Genomic DNA, 19,684 nt, shown 5'->3' on the forward strand with positions numbered 1-19,684 from the left:
AACGAGAGGTTATTCTCCAACCACCCCAGCTGAGAATATCACCTATCCTTTATTAAGGTGACCTTTGAGTGATGGATGGTGCAATATCCAGGTCATCAGGAGGAAACAACTCCTTCAGCCACTTATTCATAACATTAAAGTCTTTAAGGGCGATATTAGCATTGCCAAAACGTGCAAATGGAAAATGCAGTTTATGCAATGCTTTGGACTCTCTCCATATTGCATAACATAGTGTATCATCATGCATGATTTAATTTGGTTACTGCCTTGATTACACTCCATGTTCATCATCTTACAGTACATGCTCATGTTGAAAGTCTACATGAGCAGAAGGGGAAAATACAGAACAATTCTTAAATAAATCATGGTGTATAAGGTTGTGACTTTTAAATGCTCATGTGTTTCATTATTTTTTCATAAGAATAATATTAAAGAAACAAACCAAAGTTTCACTGTGTTAGTGAAAGAAACCTCGATACATGGTTGGCTTTACAGTTTCCCGTGACACAAGCACTGATAGCAGATAAAGAGGTCAGATAAAATGAGATAAGCTATGGTGCCTGCTTCTTAAACTAAACAGATGTTATCTTGTAGTTCTTGGTGTTAGACTGTTTATAATTAAAATAAATGAAGTATAAATAGAACAAAATCAAGAAGATACGCAAAAAAATTCTGTTCTATAACCTGAGGGCAAACTGCATATCTTGACTGTGTCCTTGAAAGTAGGTCTTGAACAGAGCCAGACTAAGAAGAAGAAGGCGCCATTATTGTCATGGCTAGAAGCAAGCCACCACCACCAATAGCCTCTACATAGTGACTCAGCAGCGGCTGGTAATGCTGCTGCTCTTTGTAATATACCCAAGCTCTGCAGATTCATACACACTTGAAAACAGCTGTACAATCAGCTGATGGAGACTATTTTTAACCCCAGGAGCACAAAACAGATCACTCATAAAGAGGCATCAAAAAAAAAGAAAAAAAAGAATATAACTTCTGGAGCGTCATCTTCAATTTACTGCATCGCTTCATTCAGGCCGTCTGCCTCTGGCTTGGCCCAGGAGAAAACTCCCAACTAAATTACAACTTACGCTGGTACCTTCGTCAAGTCAACATGTTATTATAACATGGCCCATCGGAAAAGACTTGGGAAGCAAACCCCCGCCAAGACTTTCTCCTCTGAAGGCTGGTCTGTGCTGCACATTCTCCAAACTGCCACACAGCTCCTTGTCTGTTGTGCCAAGTGTTTGAACCCCCAACCCCCACCACCACCCCCAACCCTCCCACCCCGAGGGATGCACCACACAGCTGGGCAGATGCACGCACACATGTGCTCGCACTAAAAACACACCAAATAAAGTGCTTAACCATAAATAGGAGGGGAAAAACTGAAACGGAGGGGTTTGCTTTGCATCATAGGGTTGCCTGTTTTGTTGTTGGCCTTATTTCACGGCTTTGTGAGGAAGTTATAAATAATCACAAGAACAAAGCATAGAAAGAAAAAAAACACCACAGGACTTGGTGTGCTGTGCTCTGTCAAGTCTTTCTATAGATAACAGAAAGAGTCGAGGCTGTATCAGTTCATGCACAGTATCAGACAAAGGGTGAACACATGTGGTTCTATATCCACTGGAAGTATATGATACTCATCAGTGTGACTTTGTCTTTGGCTGCAAACAGCAACACATTACAGACAACCAAATACTACTACACAGACAGACAGGCTCTGTAGGAGACCATGTTTGTGAGGGGAATGTGCTGATGTTTGAGGTCATGGTGCGCCACATGACCCCAAAATGTCACCTCATCTCAGCACACCCCTACAGTGATAAACTGATTCATTTACAGTCCCATTTAGGACGAATATTCTACATGAATGAATGGATGACACAACATCCAGCTAATTATGACGAAGACCATCATTGGCAGGTGATTGATGATAATACTGAGAATTGCACTGATGATGCCCATGAGAATGATGATGATGATGATGATGATGATGATGATGGCAGTTCAGGACAAGAGCATGGACAACAACAAAAAAAACAAGGATCTTGTCCATAATCTTTGCTAAAAAACAGAAACACACGCTATGTTTATAGAGAAACCCGACTGGTTATTCTTAAATAATTAACAAGGCGTGGTCTTAATACTTAAAGGGCTAATCGTAGGTAATGACAGTCAGAGCTCAGCGCGACAGACAGCCGCCACGAAAAGAGCAAGTGAGACCGATCTGAAGTGGGGCTGACATTACAGTCGGCTGAAACTGACAAAGGCCTCCAAGACTAAGCAGCGCTGCCACCTGTCCCCCCCGAAACACGAGTGTGTCACGCTTGGCTGGCCACTCATTGTTAAGGCCCGTCTTGTGAAAGGACGCATTGAGACCCATGTAGAGCAGAGGGACACCTTCAAATATCAGGTCACAAGAGCATAAATGTCAAGTGCTCCGCTCATGTAAACAATTGTACAGTGCCAGTACAGTTTTTCTGATCTTTCTCTCATCAATCATGTTTATTGGTTTATTTGCAAAATTGCAAAATGAAAAAAGAGGTAGAAACTAATTATGTTTATGTACTGCAATTTTTTTGTAATCAGAGCATTTTTAGTCTAATTTTGTATCTGGACATAGACAGAATATCAGTAAATGCAAATTTCTGTTCCATAACTGGGCTCCACAGATCTAGTTGAAAACAGGCCACAAGATATATGGTGGTAAGTATAAATTATTGATTTGTCTAGTTGCGTATCAGTGTATCTGAAAACCACAAATAAAGAAATGTTTTGAAACTGTCTGGTAAAGCTATAGCCTACTCATGAATTCTGACTGTTCTCCTTCTGTAGCAGGTCTGATACTTGATCACTTTCACAACAAATCCTGATTTTACTGGCATAAAAAAGTCAGACTGTTATTGCACAAGCAGCATTTAAAAGCCATACACAAACTATAGATCTATGCCAACTATACGATCCTGCTTCCTAAGAAAAAAACAAAGAATTCTGCATCAGTTTCACATAAAATGCATGAATGAAAAACATGTCTCATTACTGTGACAATTCCTAAGATGAATTAATGCAGTGGGATTTTCATTTATTCATTAACATGAAAAATCTCTGGTTAATGAGAATCCATTTCCATTCATCAGACGTTGATGAGTGTTTTTTTAGCCTAGTGTATAAGCAGACTTGCATTTGCATTTGACCAAATTGACTTATTCACAGACCCAACAAGTCTGTACTTACTTACTCTGGGTCTTCTACAACATACGGCTATAAACAGGTTGTTATTGCATCTGGCGAGTAAGTGGAGGTATTATGTGGGAGTAGTTCTTAAAAATACCCCTGTTGTTGCCAACAGGGTGTAGTGGCGTAGAGTATGTTTTTGCTGTACACATTAAGAGCAGCCTATATCTCTACATCTATATCGGCCGACTCAGGAAAAGAAAAAGAAGAGAAAAATATCTGTCCATACTTAAGCAGACAACGGGAAGGCACATGAATAATGCCCATCTTGTGATTTGTTTGATTTGCTCTGCTTCTCTTTCTACATCCGGTGGCAGCCTTGGATCACTGCTAGCAATCACATAAAAAGGATTCTGACAAGACCATGCAGGATTATTACTGCTGGTAACTGCTGATCTCATGCGCCTTTCTGAAATCCCTACAATGGAATAAAAAGAGATGGAGACAGAGACTGTGCCGAAGGCAGACACAACTCAGGCATCAAAAATAGCACTAACCCATTTACCCAGGATGGATGTTGGCAGCATCTTATGAGATCATATACTCTCCACTAACCTCTATATATATATATATATGTGTGTGTGTGTGTGTGTGTGTCCGGCTGTTCTGGTTTGTTTTAATTATTACACATGCTGTTTTTTCAGGGGGTCATATTTTTGTTTTGCTTGCTTATACACTTTGGTTTTGTTTAATTTGCAGTTTACAGCGTCCAAACTATTGATTTTTTTAAAATCAGTCACAGTAAAAAGTTTGGCTACATCGCTGTGTCTCAGTAATAGAGGGCAACATTGTCTTGCTTTGACTGTAGTACTACAGTGCAGCTCTTTTGAGTGTACAGCTTTCTCATCTTGGCTAAACCATAGTAGTGCTTTGACTTATGTGAATGTAACACAAGTATCAGTGTTTGGATGTTCATATGCAGGCTTTTACAATTTAATTCCCAGAAGTGAAAAATACTTCATATATTTATCAATACAGCTTTGAAACGCTTGACCAAAGAATGCATAAAGTTTGATTTGTAAAACGATCTCAATCGATAACAATGCATAAGATTCTACTTTCATGCATTTAACGGAGGCACTAACATGTAAATCCTTACAAGTGGGATAAAATTTAATTTTGGCTTTACTGTCCTCTCATGACAACTGATCCCAAGGCTGAAACAGAGTTAACCTGATAATGCCTGTCTGCAGACAGCGCTTTGCTGATGTCTGGAATTGAATCACAGAAAATACCTTCCCCCCGTCGTCTTTACTCAACCAGACCGTGCACTCAAAAACAAAGTGGAGAAAAAAAGAAAAAAAAAACAGGGAACAGGGCAATACTGTAAACTTAATCTGTGTCCTTTAACACAGTAAAATACTTGGGCTTGTGGGAGCTGACAGACGAGGCTGTTACGTTGGCAGCAGCATTTACAGAAGATGAAAAGGACAACAAACACGGGTCTATCTCTGTTTGCTTTGATGCAAGGGGCTGGGAGAAGTCTAAATAGGATTTGTTTGGTCAGAGGATGAGTACGCTCATTTTTTGAGTAGCGGAGACAGAGACAGTGCTTTCGGGCTAAAGGCCGACTGCATGGGTCTCAGTAAAAATCAATAATATATGTACGGAACAACAGGCTCCATAAAGATGTAAAGTCCAACTGTGTTGTTCAACAGTGATTTTTAGATGATTTTAAAGACCAACCCACCTTTAATTGCCTTTAAAGTCTGGCAAACTCTTCAGGCCAAGCAGCTGTACTGGCACCACATTGGATAACATACACAGGAACATATATATCCCAATGTGTGTCACGAAACCTGAGATAACAATTACACAGTCCTCTAATTATACCATTTCCTATGTTTGCCAGACTCCTTATTGCGCCCCCCCCCCCCTCTCCCCTCCTCCAAAAAAAAAGAAAAAGTTGCTTAATGGTTGTGTAATTTGAAAAAAAAAAGAAAAAAGAGAGAAGAAGAAGAAAGGGTCTGTTGCTATTAATGCTTGCTAACTACAACCCCACACATGGTTCTGTTTTCAGTTGAGCCCCTTGCGTGACTGGCTCTTTTCAGTTGGCAGGAGCTGCGTATGCTGAGTGCAGTCGAACAATCAAGATATGGCTGTGTTGACATTTGGTTTATCGTGGAAGCTTTTAAGATGGGAAAGATTCCATCGTTTTTATCAGTGGGGTTCAATTAGATCAAGCTCCCTGCCAAAGCTCAAGAAGCCCCCCACACAGAAAAAAAAAAAAGAAAAAAAAAAGTTTGACATAAGGGGGATACATTCATTATAAACCTGCACCGGTTGCTTTCTGGTTGCACCTACTTGTCGCGCTCAATCTACATCAAATGGTAGAAGATTAAAGAACGGCTTTCAATCAATAAATGCTAATGCTAATGCTAATGCTAATCCAAATCTTGCTCAGGATTTAAGGGAAAAAGTGACACACAAAGTTTTGTATCCAAGGGAGGTTGCCAACGTCTCTACCGAAAACTAATTCATCCGATTTGGCCCAAAAATGAGCATGGGAATGGAGACTGGCTGAGGTCATGCCTACGCATCAAATATTCATGTGATTCTTGTTTTGTTTTCCTGAGGGAACACTTTGGGGAGCAGGATAAAGGGGGAGGGGAGCGGAGGGGAAGGGGACGATAAGTCCAACTGAGAAAGAGGAAGAGAGGTCAGAGACAGAGAATAGGGGGTGGTGGGGGGGGGGGGTCTGTTGAGTTAAGTTTGACTAACTTTCAGTGAGTCTGCTGGTACTTGTAGTCTGTCAGGCCACTGAATGAGACACGTCAGTTCAATAACGCAGAGAACAGACGCACAAACTTGCATGGCTACGATTGGTGTGATGAGTTTCAACAAGTGCGTTGCATTGTGAGAAAAGCCCCGCACCTACTGCACACACACAAATCTGGTTGGATACACTCCCTTGACTTTCTGCAGTGCTGATTTTTCTTCGAAAGACAGGAAGGCAAAGACTTGTAACCAGAGAAGCCCAGAGGACTGTGTCACTCAGCGACCTCCTCTACTCTGCCTCAGTCCTCCAAGCACCGGCCACTCTCAGGCTTCATGTCCTGGGAGAGAAAAAAATACTGTCTGTCTGTCTACTGGGTTTGGTTAAGGTGTCATCATGAGAGGAAATTGTTTTCTTTTGGCCTAAAGGTCAACAACATGTGAGCAGACAACAGAGCTATGTACTGTATGTAGGGGTTAGTGTGAAATACGTTTTGTTGTAGTAGTAGTCGTGGGATGCGAAGAGGTAAAAGAACAAAATGATTTTGTCTAGTGTGTCTGGCTCAAAACAGACCGGAGCTGTACTGCACCATCTGCTCCGATAAATATATAAATAATCAGCTGCAGTTCATCAGAGCACAGAGAGATTTGGGCTCATCACAATATGGACGCAATGTTGCCTTCTGTCAAAATGTGAACTCTGTGCATGCATTGCACATTTCATGCTCTCCAACACTGACAGGCTGCTGCTGCTGCTGCTGCTGGTGCTAGCACAACAAACTGTAAGCACAGACAGAGGAATCTAATTGTAATTAATAAATAAATGAATGAAGTGCTCGGTTACTGGTCAGATCACAGTTTGCATTTGGTGATTATGTAACAACACAAATTCTCGCTAAACGCTGAAATAAGTTTGACAAGATATTGATGATAAAAGCTGTATTCGTTGTATCCTAAGAAAAAAGGTACTTTCTCTATTCAATTCTCATGCCAAGTTTGGACACTTGTAGGATGCTGAAACTGCGATGGAAAATTGCCTTGGTTAAAACTGAAAAAGGGTTACACAAAATCACTAACAGATGTACACACACAGGCCCCCACTATGGTACCTTCACATCAAAACCTACCGCCATGATGTCGGTTAATAGTGGACAACTGGAATAAATTACATCAGTGAGATCACAACCCTCCTCAGAATAGCCGACTATATACTGTAATAACTTTGACATGTAATCGTGATATCATAAATGATGGACACTGATTATCATGTGAAGAAATAACATAGACACACGTTTTTTTGTTGTTGTTGTTGTGGTTTTCTAAAGGGTCAGCTCATCATTGACCTACCCTTGACCAATGGATGACTTACTTTCCACTGGTCCAAATAATGCCGGGACCAGGGCCATCAGTGGACAGACACGGTCAGTGAGCTGCTTTTCAATAGATGTGTATGGTGAAGGCTGCAGGCCTGGTGAGCGCAGAAGTACCCAGTGTTTGGCTTTTGATGGGTTCTACCCATTGATCTGCAACCCGCTCCCAGCTCTAATGAATAATGAATGGCCATATTGTCATCCCACACAGATCACATTTCACAGGGCAATGGACTGCACTGGTAATTAGCCAGGATGTTGCCGGCCTGCAGCTTGCCTGGTTGAACTTGTGGCGTAGAAGAGAAGAGAGGCTGCTGGGGCAAACTTGCAAGGGGAACTGCATAGGATTACACATAAAAGTTTATAAAGTTTATGGCTCATTTTAAGGTCTCGATTATAGCTGTAGAAGTATTTTTTCATACTGTCAAATTAAGCACAGGATGAGTTAGAGAAAGAGAAACAGAGAAGTAAAGCAGAGGAATATGATTGTATGATGTCGGGTCTGGAGGGATAATTATACATGCATACATTGCCACGCTCTATTTGACCTAGAAACTACAAAGTGTATACCAGTCTGAGTCTGGGAGAGGGGAAGCTGTAATGCTGATGATTTCACTGCTAAAACAGACCAGTTGTCATCCTGAACATGTCATACAATTAGTAGCAGATTCCTACTTTGGGGCTAGAAGCTTACAATAGGCTTTAAAGTTGATATTGTGAGGATTTAGGTATACATTATAAACTGTTTAGCTCTGTATCTATAACTTAGCACTGTACTGATTCAACAGGCCTGTTTCTTGTAAATAACTTATATTACATAGAGGGATAGTTTATAAATCCTTTACAGCTATCTATATCCATATAGGATTTCTTGATAGGACAAATAGATATGACATCGATAAAATATACTTGTATTTTAGTATCCTGAACAAGTCCTGAATTTAAACTCTTATTGTATCGCATGACACAATAAGAAAAGTAATTCATTCATTCATTCATGCATCGTGCTCTTCATACGTATTATCATTCTTAAATTGGAAAAATAAGTATCATCTTTTGATGTTCCCATTATGCAGCAGTAATGTTCCTCCAAATTTAGAGCGCTTAACAGGCTAATTCAGAACAGCATGCAGTTGTCTGAAGCCCGTCCAAACCACGACTGATAAATGTATTCTCATGTGATGTAGTGGTTTTTGCCACAGAAGAACTGTCTGTGAGATGCTCCTCAAAGTGTTGCCTTGCCTGAGCTTAGTGTGATCATCAAAAACCTTCAGGATATATCAACCAAAAACCAGCCGCCTATAAGAGATGAAACACTCCAGATATGTCCCTTTGCGCAAATGAGGTATTCCTATGAAAATGGAGACAATTACAGGCAATAAGATATATTCCAACTTTCATTTCTCCACTGTTTTTGTGGCACAGGATGAGCCGCTCACTAAGAGAAAGAACAGCAGCCCCAAAATCTTCTTAGTCACCAGCCAAATGAGCGAGAGTCCAGGAAGAGAATGAGACAGGAAATCACATGGAAAACCGAAAAACCTTCTACAGGCTTTGTTGCACAACTGTCACTGACATAAAAAGACAAACTTGGAATACAAAATACTTTAGAAAAATAAATCAAAGTGAATGGGCACTTCAAACCCTGAGCAAAAAAACAAAAAAAAAACAGCCATGGAGAGATTTTCTTTGTGGTTTCTAGGAATAAAGATGTACTACCACAAGCGTCCAAACCATCAGGCCATATCATCTACAAATACACTGCAACCATCTCTACAGAAAAGACAGTTAGCAAACCCACAGCTCATTGACTATACCAAAAAAAGGAAGGAAAAAAAGCATATATAAAACTTCAAAGTTAAACAATAATTAGAAATTGTTTATAAAATAGCTAAAGTTAACATTACTTTTATGACGGGCTCACCGATGCATTCACACTCACAGTAAAATTAAAATCTGTGAATGGAGGTGTTATCACAAGAGAGGGAGTTAAAGACGTAATAATTCCTGATTTCCTGTACAAGGCTTTCACCCTGGCATTTACTGCATAATCCTATTACCACATAATATCATGAGTTTTTGGCCGCCTTTAAAATGGGTTCTTTACACTGGGCAGTGAGTTGGGGGGTGGTGGGGTTGGTGGGATCATGTCATTATCTTTTAAAGTAAGCCCCAGGAAAACACCCATCAAGCGGATGGATTTAGACCCTTTTCTCTCTTTCTCCAATTACTGAAAATTGGTTTAACTCTACACACTGTGTGGGGATACAGTACAGCCGCTTTGCCCTTTTGTGAAAATCCCGAATCAAACGTGCGGATGTCCTCATTTAGGATCACCGCGATCCAAGGTCAGAAAGGCAGCAACCTTGACTCTTCGTATGAAAGACAGGGCAAATTCATATTGAGGTAAACTAGCAAACAGATTACAAACATGCACACGGACTAACTACAACCCTAAGACAAAAGCTGCCTTATTAGGACTACAGTACTGTATGTCATGCATCGCTTTCTTTCTTCTGATTCAAGAGAAGACAAGTTTTAAGTAGAAAAGTTGGCACCAGTGGCCTGAAGGTTAGGACAGCAAGCTTGTGACTGGAAGGTCACAGGTTAAGTTGGCCTTGAGCGAGGCGAGGCACATAATAACTCCCAACTGCCCCAGTGCAGCTGCTCGACGAGTGGCCAACGACAAACAAGACTGGGGTTTGTACTGTACAAAAACATCTCTTTGATGTGTGTAATCGTGTCAAGTATTGCAAAAAGAAAATATGACGGTTAAACATTTTTTGGGGGGGGTAATTTGATTCAACCCTGTACTGGGCAAGTTGTAAAAAGAGGGAGCAACACGAGAAGGACAAAGATCTTGATTGTGCCCTGAGTGGATCTTGGATGCACACACACACAAACACACAAACACACACTCTCAACAAGTTAACATTGCCTTCATGTTTACTTTCAGCTTAGTGTGATTTATATGTAGCTATTGGCTTGGATTAAATCATATACACCATAAAAATGCTGGGTTTTTTTCTTCTCTAGAATCATCTTCATGGTTATTTTAAGTTTGCATTTTCAAGTAGAGCATGCCACTTACTTGTCAATGCAATACTAAGTGAATGTTGTACGAGATAACGATCGGTGTGTCCGTCCTGTGCCACAATGTACAGTACAAATGAGCTGATCATGTTGTGTGTGAGTCAGCAAAAGGGTGTTCTCTTACCTGCTGCAGGTGAATCAGCTGCTATCAGTGTCACCCACCACACCGTCATCCCCAGAAACACTGCACGCCGGCCCCCCCGGCCGCTGTGCATGAGAGCCTTGAGCATCAGCACCAAACCCACAGAGGAGGAGACTAAACCTGCCATGGTGGTACGGCGGCGGCTGCGGCGGTGGTGGTGGTGAGGTCAAGGCATTTCATCCAGTTATGAAGAGAAGACTCATGCCAAAGAGACAGTCAATCATTCAAATCACAGTCACTGGGAGATTTGCCTTTTGGTTTGGTTTTTTTGGTCTCTTTCAGTTTAAGGCCCCTCCTTCTCATAACATGTGCTTGCAGTGCAGAATGGCTGTGGGAAAACAAAAGAGAAATAGTCTTGACTCTCCAAAAACACAAAGCATTTGGCAGTGTTATTTTAAAAGCATCACTTCATTAATCAACCATAAACTGTACACATACTGTAAGCACTGCAGGTGCTCTGTTTAAACTATACAAAAAAAACCCTTTGTTTGGTTATGATTACATTCTCCAGGCAGACAATACTGGCAATGCCCATATCTACTAGTCATATTACAGTCCACACAGAGCCAGCCACTAGACTTCATCCCCCGGCTGCATGGCTACTAGCTTTCAGTGGCTCAGTCAGCGGCTCTCATCATGACACAGTCTCTTGTCCTACATCCCGTCCCGTTACTTGCAAGCTTAACGCTCACCCTCCTCCAAAATAGCCAACATACTTTCATGATATCTCCTCATTTCTTGGCTTTCAGTGCACATATAACACGGTATTCCCCCCTCCTCTCCTTCTTTTCCTTCCAGCCAGCTCATACTGTAGCTGCGCATTCATACTTACCAAAAAAAAAAAAAAAAAAAAAAAAGGGGAGCTCAAACTCTGTCAATTCCTTTGTCCTGGTTGCGAGAGTATATCCTTGGAGGAGATAAAAAGCCGCCCGAGGCTTCGTCATTAACCTTCATGTAAACACCTGTCTGCGTTTTCAAGTTATTTCAGTGTAGACAGTCTCTCACACTCACACACACACACTGCCTGCTAGCTAGTGGTAGCTGGTTTTCCTCTCTGACTGACACTCTTCTTTTGGTAACAGTTACCTTCGCTCGTCCTGAGGATTGGGTTAGCCCCGCCCCCTGGCAGACCTTATTGGTTGGTGATTCATCAGAACGCGCTCCCATTGGCCGAAGCTCCTGTCAATCAAAGTGTGGGGGCTTTTAAAACTAGGTTGGTCCTTCTCGACTGGCGTCTGCGGCTTCCACGGCAACGTTACCTCATGCAATGATGCACTTAACAAGGTATATATCCACAGACGGGTATATATCACACATGGCAGCCTTTTCTTTTCTTTTTTTTTTATCCGTTATGTATAGTTTATATTCTTACTATGCTGAAAAAAATAAATAATTATAATAAAAGATTTATCAAACGGGCCATTTTAGTAGGCCGTTTGATTTACATTTGCATCACTATTTATAAGCGCAATGTTTACACTAATCACAGTAATGACCCACACTTCTTATATTATATCATATTATGCAATGCATCACATCTTACCAGGGAGTAAATCCTCCAAATCCACAAGAGTTTTCATGATGAGGTGCTGGTGTTTTTTGCACACATCGTGCATAGCAAGGTTTTTTTTTTTTTTTAATAAATGGAGACGATCAGCATAACCCGCTCACGTCAGCGCCAGTTCATGTTCATCAACATTTTAGTGCACACCGCCACCTAGTGGCAGGATGGATCACTCTTGTTGCTGATGACAGATCAGTTTGGATGTCTCTTTCTTCCTGTGTTTCCTGTGTTCACCATGTCTAAGTTGACATAATAGTTTTATATTCAAATGATTTCTATAAAAGTCATTATTGTTTTGCCAGAAGCCTCTAGAGCTGGCATAACTTAAGTCAGTGGTGAAATTTCACCCATTATATCATTCAACCACTGTTTTTAAGTACAATTTTGAGGTTTCTGGAAATATTGCAGTTTCATTTAACAAGCAAAGTTTGTACAACTGTGTAGATTTTATTTAATTTTTGATGAGCACTTGCAATTCATTATAGACTAGCCAAGGGATGTAAATCAACATGACATGAGCTATAATCCTATAACCACAGCAGCCAGGGTTCATGTCTCTCTCTCTCTCAAACATACACACACATACACAGACACACAAACTATTAATAAATAACAAGGCAAACAATAACTTAAAAAGGCAAAGCTGAAAAACCTGTCTGTGATGCATTAGTTATGCTGTGCTTTTAACTTCAAAGGTCATAATTGAGCATTGAACAACAGGTCTCAGCCAGGTTTATCACTTTTCAGTTTCTCCTGGAAACACTTCCATTGTGTTGTGTGAATTTGCAGCATGCATGTACTTTCAGATTGATGAAGATGTCTTCTGATTTCTGCAACATGTTTGTTTTCTTGAGTTGCAGTGTGTTGAGCTTTCAGGGAAACCATAATAATACCTCTCATACGGCTTGATGATATAAATCAAATGGGGAACAAAAGAACAGTAGCTGCTGCACTGAGACCACAGCTCGTTTGTTTTTTTTTTAATGGGAACCAAACCATGTAGTTAGTTTTATATAGTGATTTTTTTTTATTTCCTTTCCATTGTATAAACAGAGTTACAATCCCAAATCAAACTTCAGGCACACACAGACACACACTGCAGTAGAAAAAAACAGGACACTGGTGCCGTGACTTAACAGTTTAATGTAAATCCAAGACAAAGTGTGATTACATTTCTACACATATACAATATGCATATGTGAGCATACAAATTCTCATTAATAACTCGATTCACCTCGGAGACCGAAAAAATGATCAAAAGTAACAGTGAATAACAAGCTATAACATAGTTCACCACAACGCGAGCCCCTTCTCACCCTACAGTTAGTAAAGAGGACAATTAAAATAACTATATTCTTCTATTTGACGAAGCTGTTTGTCTGTTAAAATCCTCCTGTAAAATTTACAATGCTATCATTAGTTTTTTCGAAAGCCTAATAATAAATTCACTCCATTTTTCTACAACGAAAATGATTAAGAGAAGCACACAACATCATAATGGTAACACAAGCGCTTAGTAGCAAGTACTCAACTTGTTAGGAGGTTTAATTAATCCTTCTTCTTATTGTCATTATTATATTTATTTAAACATTCTATAAAGCCAGTAAAATATCCATTCTCATAACATACTTAATAATATTAGGCTAAGGAACAGGGTATACATAGAACGCTACATCAACAGATCGAAATAATGAGACATCACACCCCAATAAAACAAAAAGTAAATAAGAAAAGACAATTAACAGAGAAGTATATTAGGAAATACTGCAGCACACGTTAGCTTTATCGACAAAGAATGAGATTTTACACCATTGAGAAACCATACAGCAATGGACACAAAAAGGGGGTCAGGGTTTGATGCACTCTTAGGTCTTTAGAAAATGTGAACAAACTAATATATCTGTTGCAAAAACAAAAAGGTTGCTGTGCAAGCAGCTATCTAAGCACATCAGCTACTAATTCACTGTTATAAATTTGAGGATGTACTTAAAGGGATTGTGGCTTTGTCATGAACTCTTTTTCTTTTTTTTTTTGCAGTGTAAACAGGCAAACCTGTATTTGAACGCAGCTTTGGTCTACCACCTCCAGATTCTGTTTATTCAGTTTAACACTACAAAAATAGAGCTCACTTTGGTGAGAGATCTCTCTGCAATTAGTCAGAAAAGCAATGTTTTTCATTCATGTAAATTATAGGAGCAAAAAAGACCTTGGAATTGGGGATTTAAGGTGGTGGAAATTAATTCATATCCTTTCCAGGGTGTACTCGGTTGTTGAATGAACAAATTGGTGGTGGTGGGAGGGGAGGGGAGAATAATAATTGAATCAGTTTTGGTTCTCATAAATTCATACGCTGCAATCACCACCATCCGTGATGGCATCAAACCTTGACCACCTCACCCTGAATTCCCCCAAGGAATAGCCAGCAAAAGGAGCAGATCTCCTCAACAAAAGGTTAAAAAAACAAAACCAAAAAAAAAAACCATACACTCGTATCCCAAAAGGGCTTTAAGAATGCTTGTGTAGCTAGATTATGAATTTCCTGGTGACACAAAGTACATCAGCACATGATTAATCCACCTAACACCTGCTCCTCCTAACACCTTTTGTACTTTGGGAAGCAGCTGCGACTTTGCCAAATGATTTTTTATTTTTTTTGTTGTTCACGTTACAAGAGTGTGTGGGTTTTTTTTTTTTTCTATTGCAGGTTGTCTGTTCACTTCTCGCTTAGCTTCAAGTCAACTTAGATGAGTTTGTCTGAAGAAGACTAATGTATAGCACTGTGTGTGATGTGTGCGTGCGTCGCATGCTCTCTCAGGAATGTTTCTTGGTGTTTTTCCAAAGCTCCAGGACAGGAGGACTCTTCACAACAACACCGTGAGCAGAGTTTGGAAGTTTTGAGTGTATTGGATAGGAGAATGCCAGGCTTCATATAGAGAGTGAGATGCTGCCTTATTCAGTTTTTCTCTGATTTTAAATGTCACCTTAAAGCTTTAGAGGTATTGTTGGTTATTTGGAAGGCAGTACTCTAACAATAAAGTCGCTAGCTGGGAAGGCTACGCTCGCACCTCAACAACACAAAACGTTTTTTTAACACTCTACTTAAGCACATTTTGGTAATTGTAAGGTCACTCGATCTACGTTAATGCTCACATTTCTGATTCCCCTTCTTCTTTTTCTTCTTTTTTTTTATAAAACACAAAAAAAAACATTGGTTATGTGAAACAGCGTGATAGACAAAGGTATCATACAAGTCAAGTTATTTCCCACAATGTTGCGCATACAGGGCTTCTCTTAATTGGATGTTTCATTTGAGAAAATAGTGATTACTCTATAACCCCTAATTATGAGGACAGTGGTAATTTTACATTACTTGTCTCATATGGGATTTTTTGCTGGAGATCAGATGTATAATTATTGCATCATGCATGGCCACAAACAGTGTAGAAGTTAAATTAAATTAAATGGTCACCCACTGAGAAAGATCTAAAGCCATTTTCAGATGTCGCAGGTCACGTTATTACATTCATTTTTGCGCAGGTGACCATGGTTTTAAAGGTATAGTTGGTACTTTTTTTTGTTTTTCTCTTTTTGATTAATTCATTTTTACAGGTCATTCTATTCCATGGCACGCTAATGTAAAACAAAGTTTTTTTTCCTTTTTTCTTTTTACAAATTCATTTTTCTTACAACACCGATAAAGCTACAACATGAACAGCGTAAAAAATAACTGGCTTATAAAACAATTTGGAGAAAGGTTAGACAAATATCGATCATTCAGTCTCAACAAGTGTGAGGTGGGGGCCAAGTGTGAAGAAGAGTATAATGAAAGCTTCAAAAACAGACTGCAGCGCTTTTTATAGCTGAATGTCTAGAATCTAAACAAACTCAAGACTGTGCTGTATACATAAAGTACGTTAAATCCTCCCTGTGTACTTGTATATCATATGCACACATGCACTTGCTTGCATGAGGAGGAAGGAAGGGGTGGGTGGGTTAAAACAACATGACCAGAAGTTATTGCCTATATGCTCTAGCAAAACGTTGTAGAGAGAGGATTGCTTGTACTGTACTGTGCTGTGTGCTGTACATGGTCAATCTGTTAAATTCTTTGGTGGGAGGAGCGGAAAAAGTCAAAGAGCGTGACGACACCGTCCCCCGTGCTGACAAGAGTGGGGACAGGACAGCAGTGTAGCATCATGGGTAACGCCAAATTCCCTCAAAACAGTGGAATGTTTCAGTAGTCTGTCTCATAACAGAGAAGCCAAAAGATTTCAATGGAAAAAAAATCATCTCCCTTATGCGCATGTGTGCTTAGGCCCTTAATGACCTGGATGAAAATTAAGTAGATCAAATAAAATAAAATAAAATAAAATAAAAAAAGACAATAACAGAACAGAGAAGAATGATGTAACCAGCAACGTACTATGTAATCACATCTTTAAGTGCCCGGACCCAAGTTGCATGCTGGAGCTGACGGGGAGTTGTTGAGAGTTATTTGGCGAAACAAGTACCAGGATGAAAAAAACATAAAAAATAAAAATAAAATAAAATAAAAACACTCTGGGGTGTGGCACCCTCAAGCCAAGTATGCATCAATAACAGCCCCTTTAGATTATCATCAGATCAACACTGACTACCATCATAGCAGTGTTGCAACACTTTACACAGGTGCACCCACCTCCTCCAAGGAATACTAAATATTACTGTACACCACCAACCCCCAGGTTACAAAATAGAAATGAGCCTGACATATAATAATAATAATAATCATAATAATAATAATAATAATAATAAAAACACGCACACACACTCTGATAAAACATCCACGAGAATTATTGCAACAATCTCTAAAAAATAAACACAACATGTACTACAGCCATGTCCAAAAAAAAAAAAAAAGTTCAAGATAATGTTAAGTTAAAAAAAAAAGAAAAAAAAAATCACTTCAAATGCAAGTACTATGGCATACCAAGAAGGAGAGGGGGGGAAGGCTTTCACTAAAAAAAAATAATAAAACAAAACAAAAAACACCAGCCACGTTCAAGAGGACAAAATGAACAGATGAGATTATTTGTATCATTGGCTACAAGAATAAATGGTGTCTGTTAAATCAAGCAGCAAACACACAAAAGCGACAGCCCTATTGGTTCTCTAAAGTGTTTCGGGGGTTTCCCATCTGGCTGGCGTGGCGATGTCTGTGGTGTGATCTGGGTTTTTTTTGTTTTTTTTTCGAAGACAAATGGACAGTGGCAACAAAATCGTCCACAAGGTGCCCTTCCAGGTGTATGCTGTGGCATTTCCCTTCTGTTCTGTTCCTGCAGCTCTGCGATTGCTACCCGAAAAGAAACACAAACCTCAAACGCCAACAAGTGACTTCCAAGTTACCAAAACAGCAACGATGAGGGAAAAAAAAAGAAAAGAAAAGAAAAGAAGACAACAAAATGGATTCATGTCATAACTCGAGGTGTGCATTCAGTTAAAGGGATAGTTCAAAATTTTGGCAAATTGGCCCATTGCCATAATCCCTATAGGCATAGCATTGGGTTCGTTACCTTTATTTGTCGGTGCAAGCTATTGTTAGAACGGCGGAGCAGAGCCGTGAGCTGCTCAGAGCTACGCTACGGAGGCTAATGGGATTTCTTGGTTTCCCTCATCAAACTAATCTAATACACAATCCAACAACTCCAAAACGCTCTGGTGGACAAGTTGTGACCTGCACATTCACCATGCTATGAGATAATAACGGGATGTAGATGGAGTTGTTCTCGAGGTAAATACAGAGACTTCTTGCTGAAAAACTGTCTCTGAAGGCAACGCACATCAGCGGTTTTGCATGAATTTACCTCTAAAACAACTCCGTCTCATACGTTCCGTTATTATATCATATCGTGGTGAATGTGCAGGTCACAACTTGTCCACCAGAGCGTTTTGGAGTTGTTGGATTGTGTATTTGATGAGTTTGATGAGGGAAACCAAGAAATCCCATTAGCCTCCGTAGCGTAGCTCTGAGCAGCTTGCGGCTTTGCTCCGCCGTTCTAAAAATAGCTTGCACCGACAAATAAAGGTAACGAACCTACTGCTATGACTATAGCGATTATTGCAATGGGCCAATTTGCCAAAATGTTGAACTATCCCTTTAAGGTAGTGCACCCTGAGGCTCCTACCAACCACGCGGGCTCAGTGTTACTATCAACCTGCTCAGTGCCAACTTGCTACCATTTTAGTCCCATTTAAGATAGAGAGTTTCACCGTGCCCTCCACAGTCTCTACCTAAACTGACCCTATACGCTCTCAACCAGCCCCCACCAACCCCCCACTCACTCGTGCCTACACAGTATCTCGCTCAAACAACCCTCGATACTCTGTCTCTCCGCTGCAGCCAGGCTACCTCCATATAGCCTCACAGAAATCCCCACCTCATGGCAACAATCACTTTCTGTCAGGCCCTTCTTTCGGACTAGCTTTAAACCTTAACGAGAAAAAAACGACCGCTACTGTGTCGCAAACATTGTAACTGTAACTTATTCCCTGTACATGAGCTAATATCGCTGCTCTGTAATCACAATGCATGAATTCCCTTGTAGAATGAGATTAAAAAAAACAAAAAAACATCACAAATAACAAATATATTCCAACCTAAAGCAACATTTTGGGTGCCACTGTGGTTTGTGAGGTTTACAGCTACAGCTATACTGTACATTTTTCATATTTACACTAATATCCAGAGCAAATGTAACAAGAATTTTATCTATGACTTTGGTAAGTACCCCAGGCAAGTTATCTCATGCACACATCATAAAATAGCTCAGCGTGATACCAACTCTGACATTAATCCTCATCATTTATAAGTCAGCTGTCATCAGGGACAAGAAACAGCAAGGGCTGAGCCTACACCTGGAAGAGAGCTACAACTGCCCCGACTCGAATGTCAAACCAGGGGAAACATGTCTCTCTAAGTATAGCTATAGTCTCGTGTGGCTTTCAAGGATCCAAGCCAAGTAAACTGTGTCATTATATCTGTAAGGCACTACGAGGGAACAATGGTCAAAAACCTAACGACTGAAGAGGGTTTTGAGGAGGTGGACTACACACGCATGGCTGACAGTAGCACACACAGACAATCACGTTGTACATGCCTATGTTATTATAACCACTTTGTGCAATCACATTGAAAAAAGAGGAACAAAAAAAAAATCTATTGGTATCAGGAAAAAAATAATAATCTTAAAACAAACAGGTGCAGACTGCTACATTCTAAGAACGGGGCCCAGCTAAGACACCTATAGCTAAAACTGAAGTTATCGTCGTAAAGGTGAAAACGAAAAAAGGAAAAATATCTATAAATACACTAAAAAGTTTGTTTGTCTTCTGTTGGTTATATTTCCAGGAGCCTCCTCGACTCGGAGAAGGTGGAGCAGGGGGAAGTTGCCTCTCCTTTTTTCTCCCCACGCCATGAATGATTTGGAAATATTAAGACAGTTCAAAGGCCATCAATAATTTTTTTCTTTGAAGAGCAGCAGGTTTCCGTATTTCACCTTCTCCCAAAAAAAACTCTTGGGATTC

The 19,684-nt window shown here is 40.1% G+C and overlaps 1 protein-coding gene across 3 annotated transcripts in view; it reads right to left on the minus strand.

The window, feature by feature from the left end:
- The window catches only part of LOC146986264 (UPF0606 protein KIAA1549-like), a 38,891-nt gene extending 28,004 nt beyond the window's left edge, over positions 1-10,887 (minus strand). Inside the window, exon 1 of one of the 3 annotated variants that reach the window (XM_085780019.1) lies at positions 10,540-10,887. In XM_085780019.1, coding sequence (XP_085636145.1) covers positions 10,540-10,684 — 145 coding nt within the window. In that variant the 5' untranslated portion in view covers positions 10,685-10,887. The remainder of the gene's footprint in view (positions 1-10,539) is intronic. The other 2 variants (XM_085780020.1, XM_085780018.1) reach the window with 2 other exon arrangements.
- Positions 10,888-19,684: the final 8,797 nt, after the last annotated feature.

Source organism: Trachurus japonicus, chromosome 6 (genome assembly GCF_045865225.1).
Source record: "Trachurus japonicus isolate A0001 chromosome 6, Traja_1.0".
NCBI classification, from domain to species: domain Eukaryota; kingdom Metazoa; phylum Chordata; class Actinopteri; order Carangiformes; family Carangidae; genus Trachurus; species Trachurus japonicus.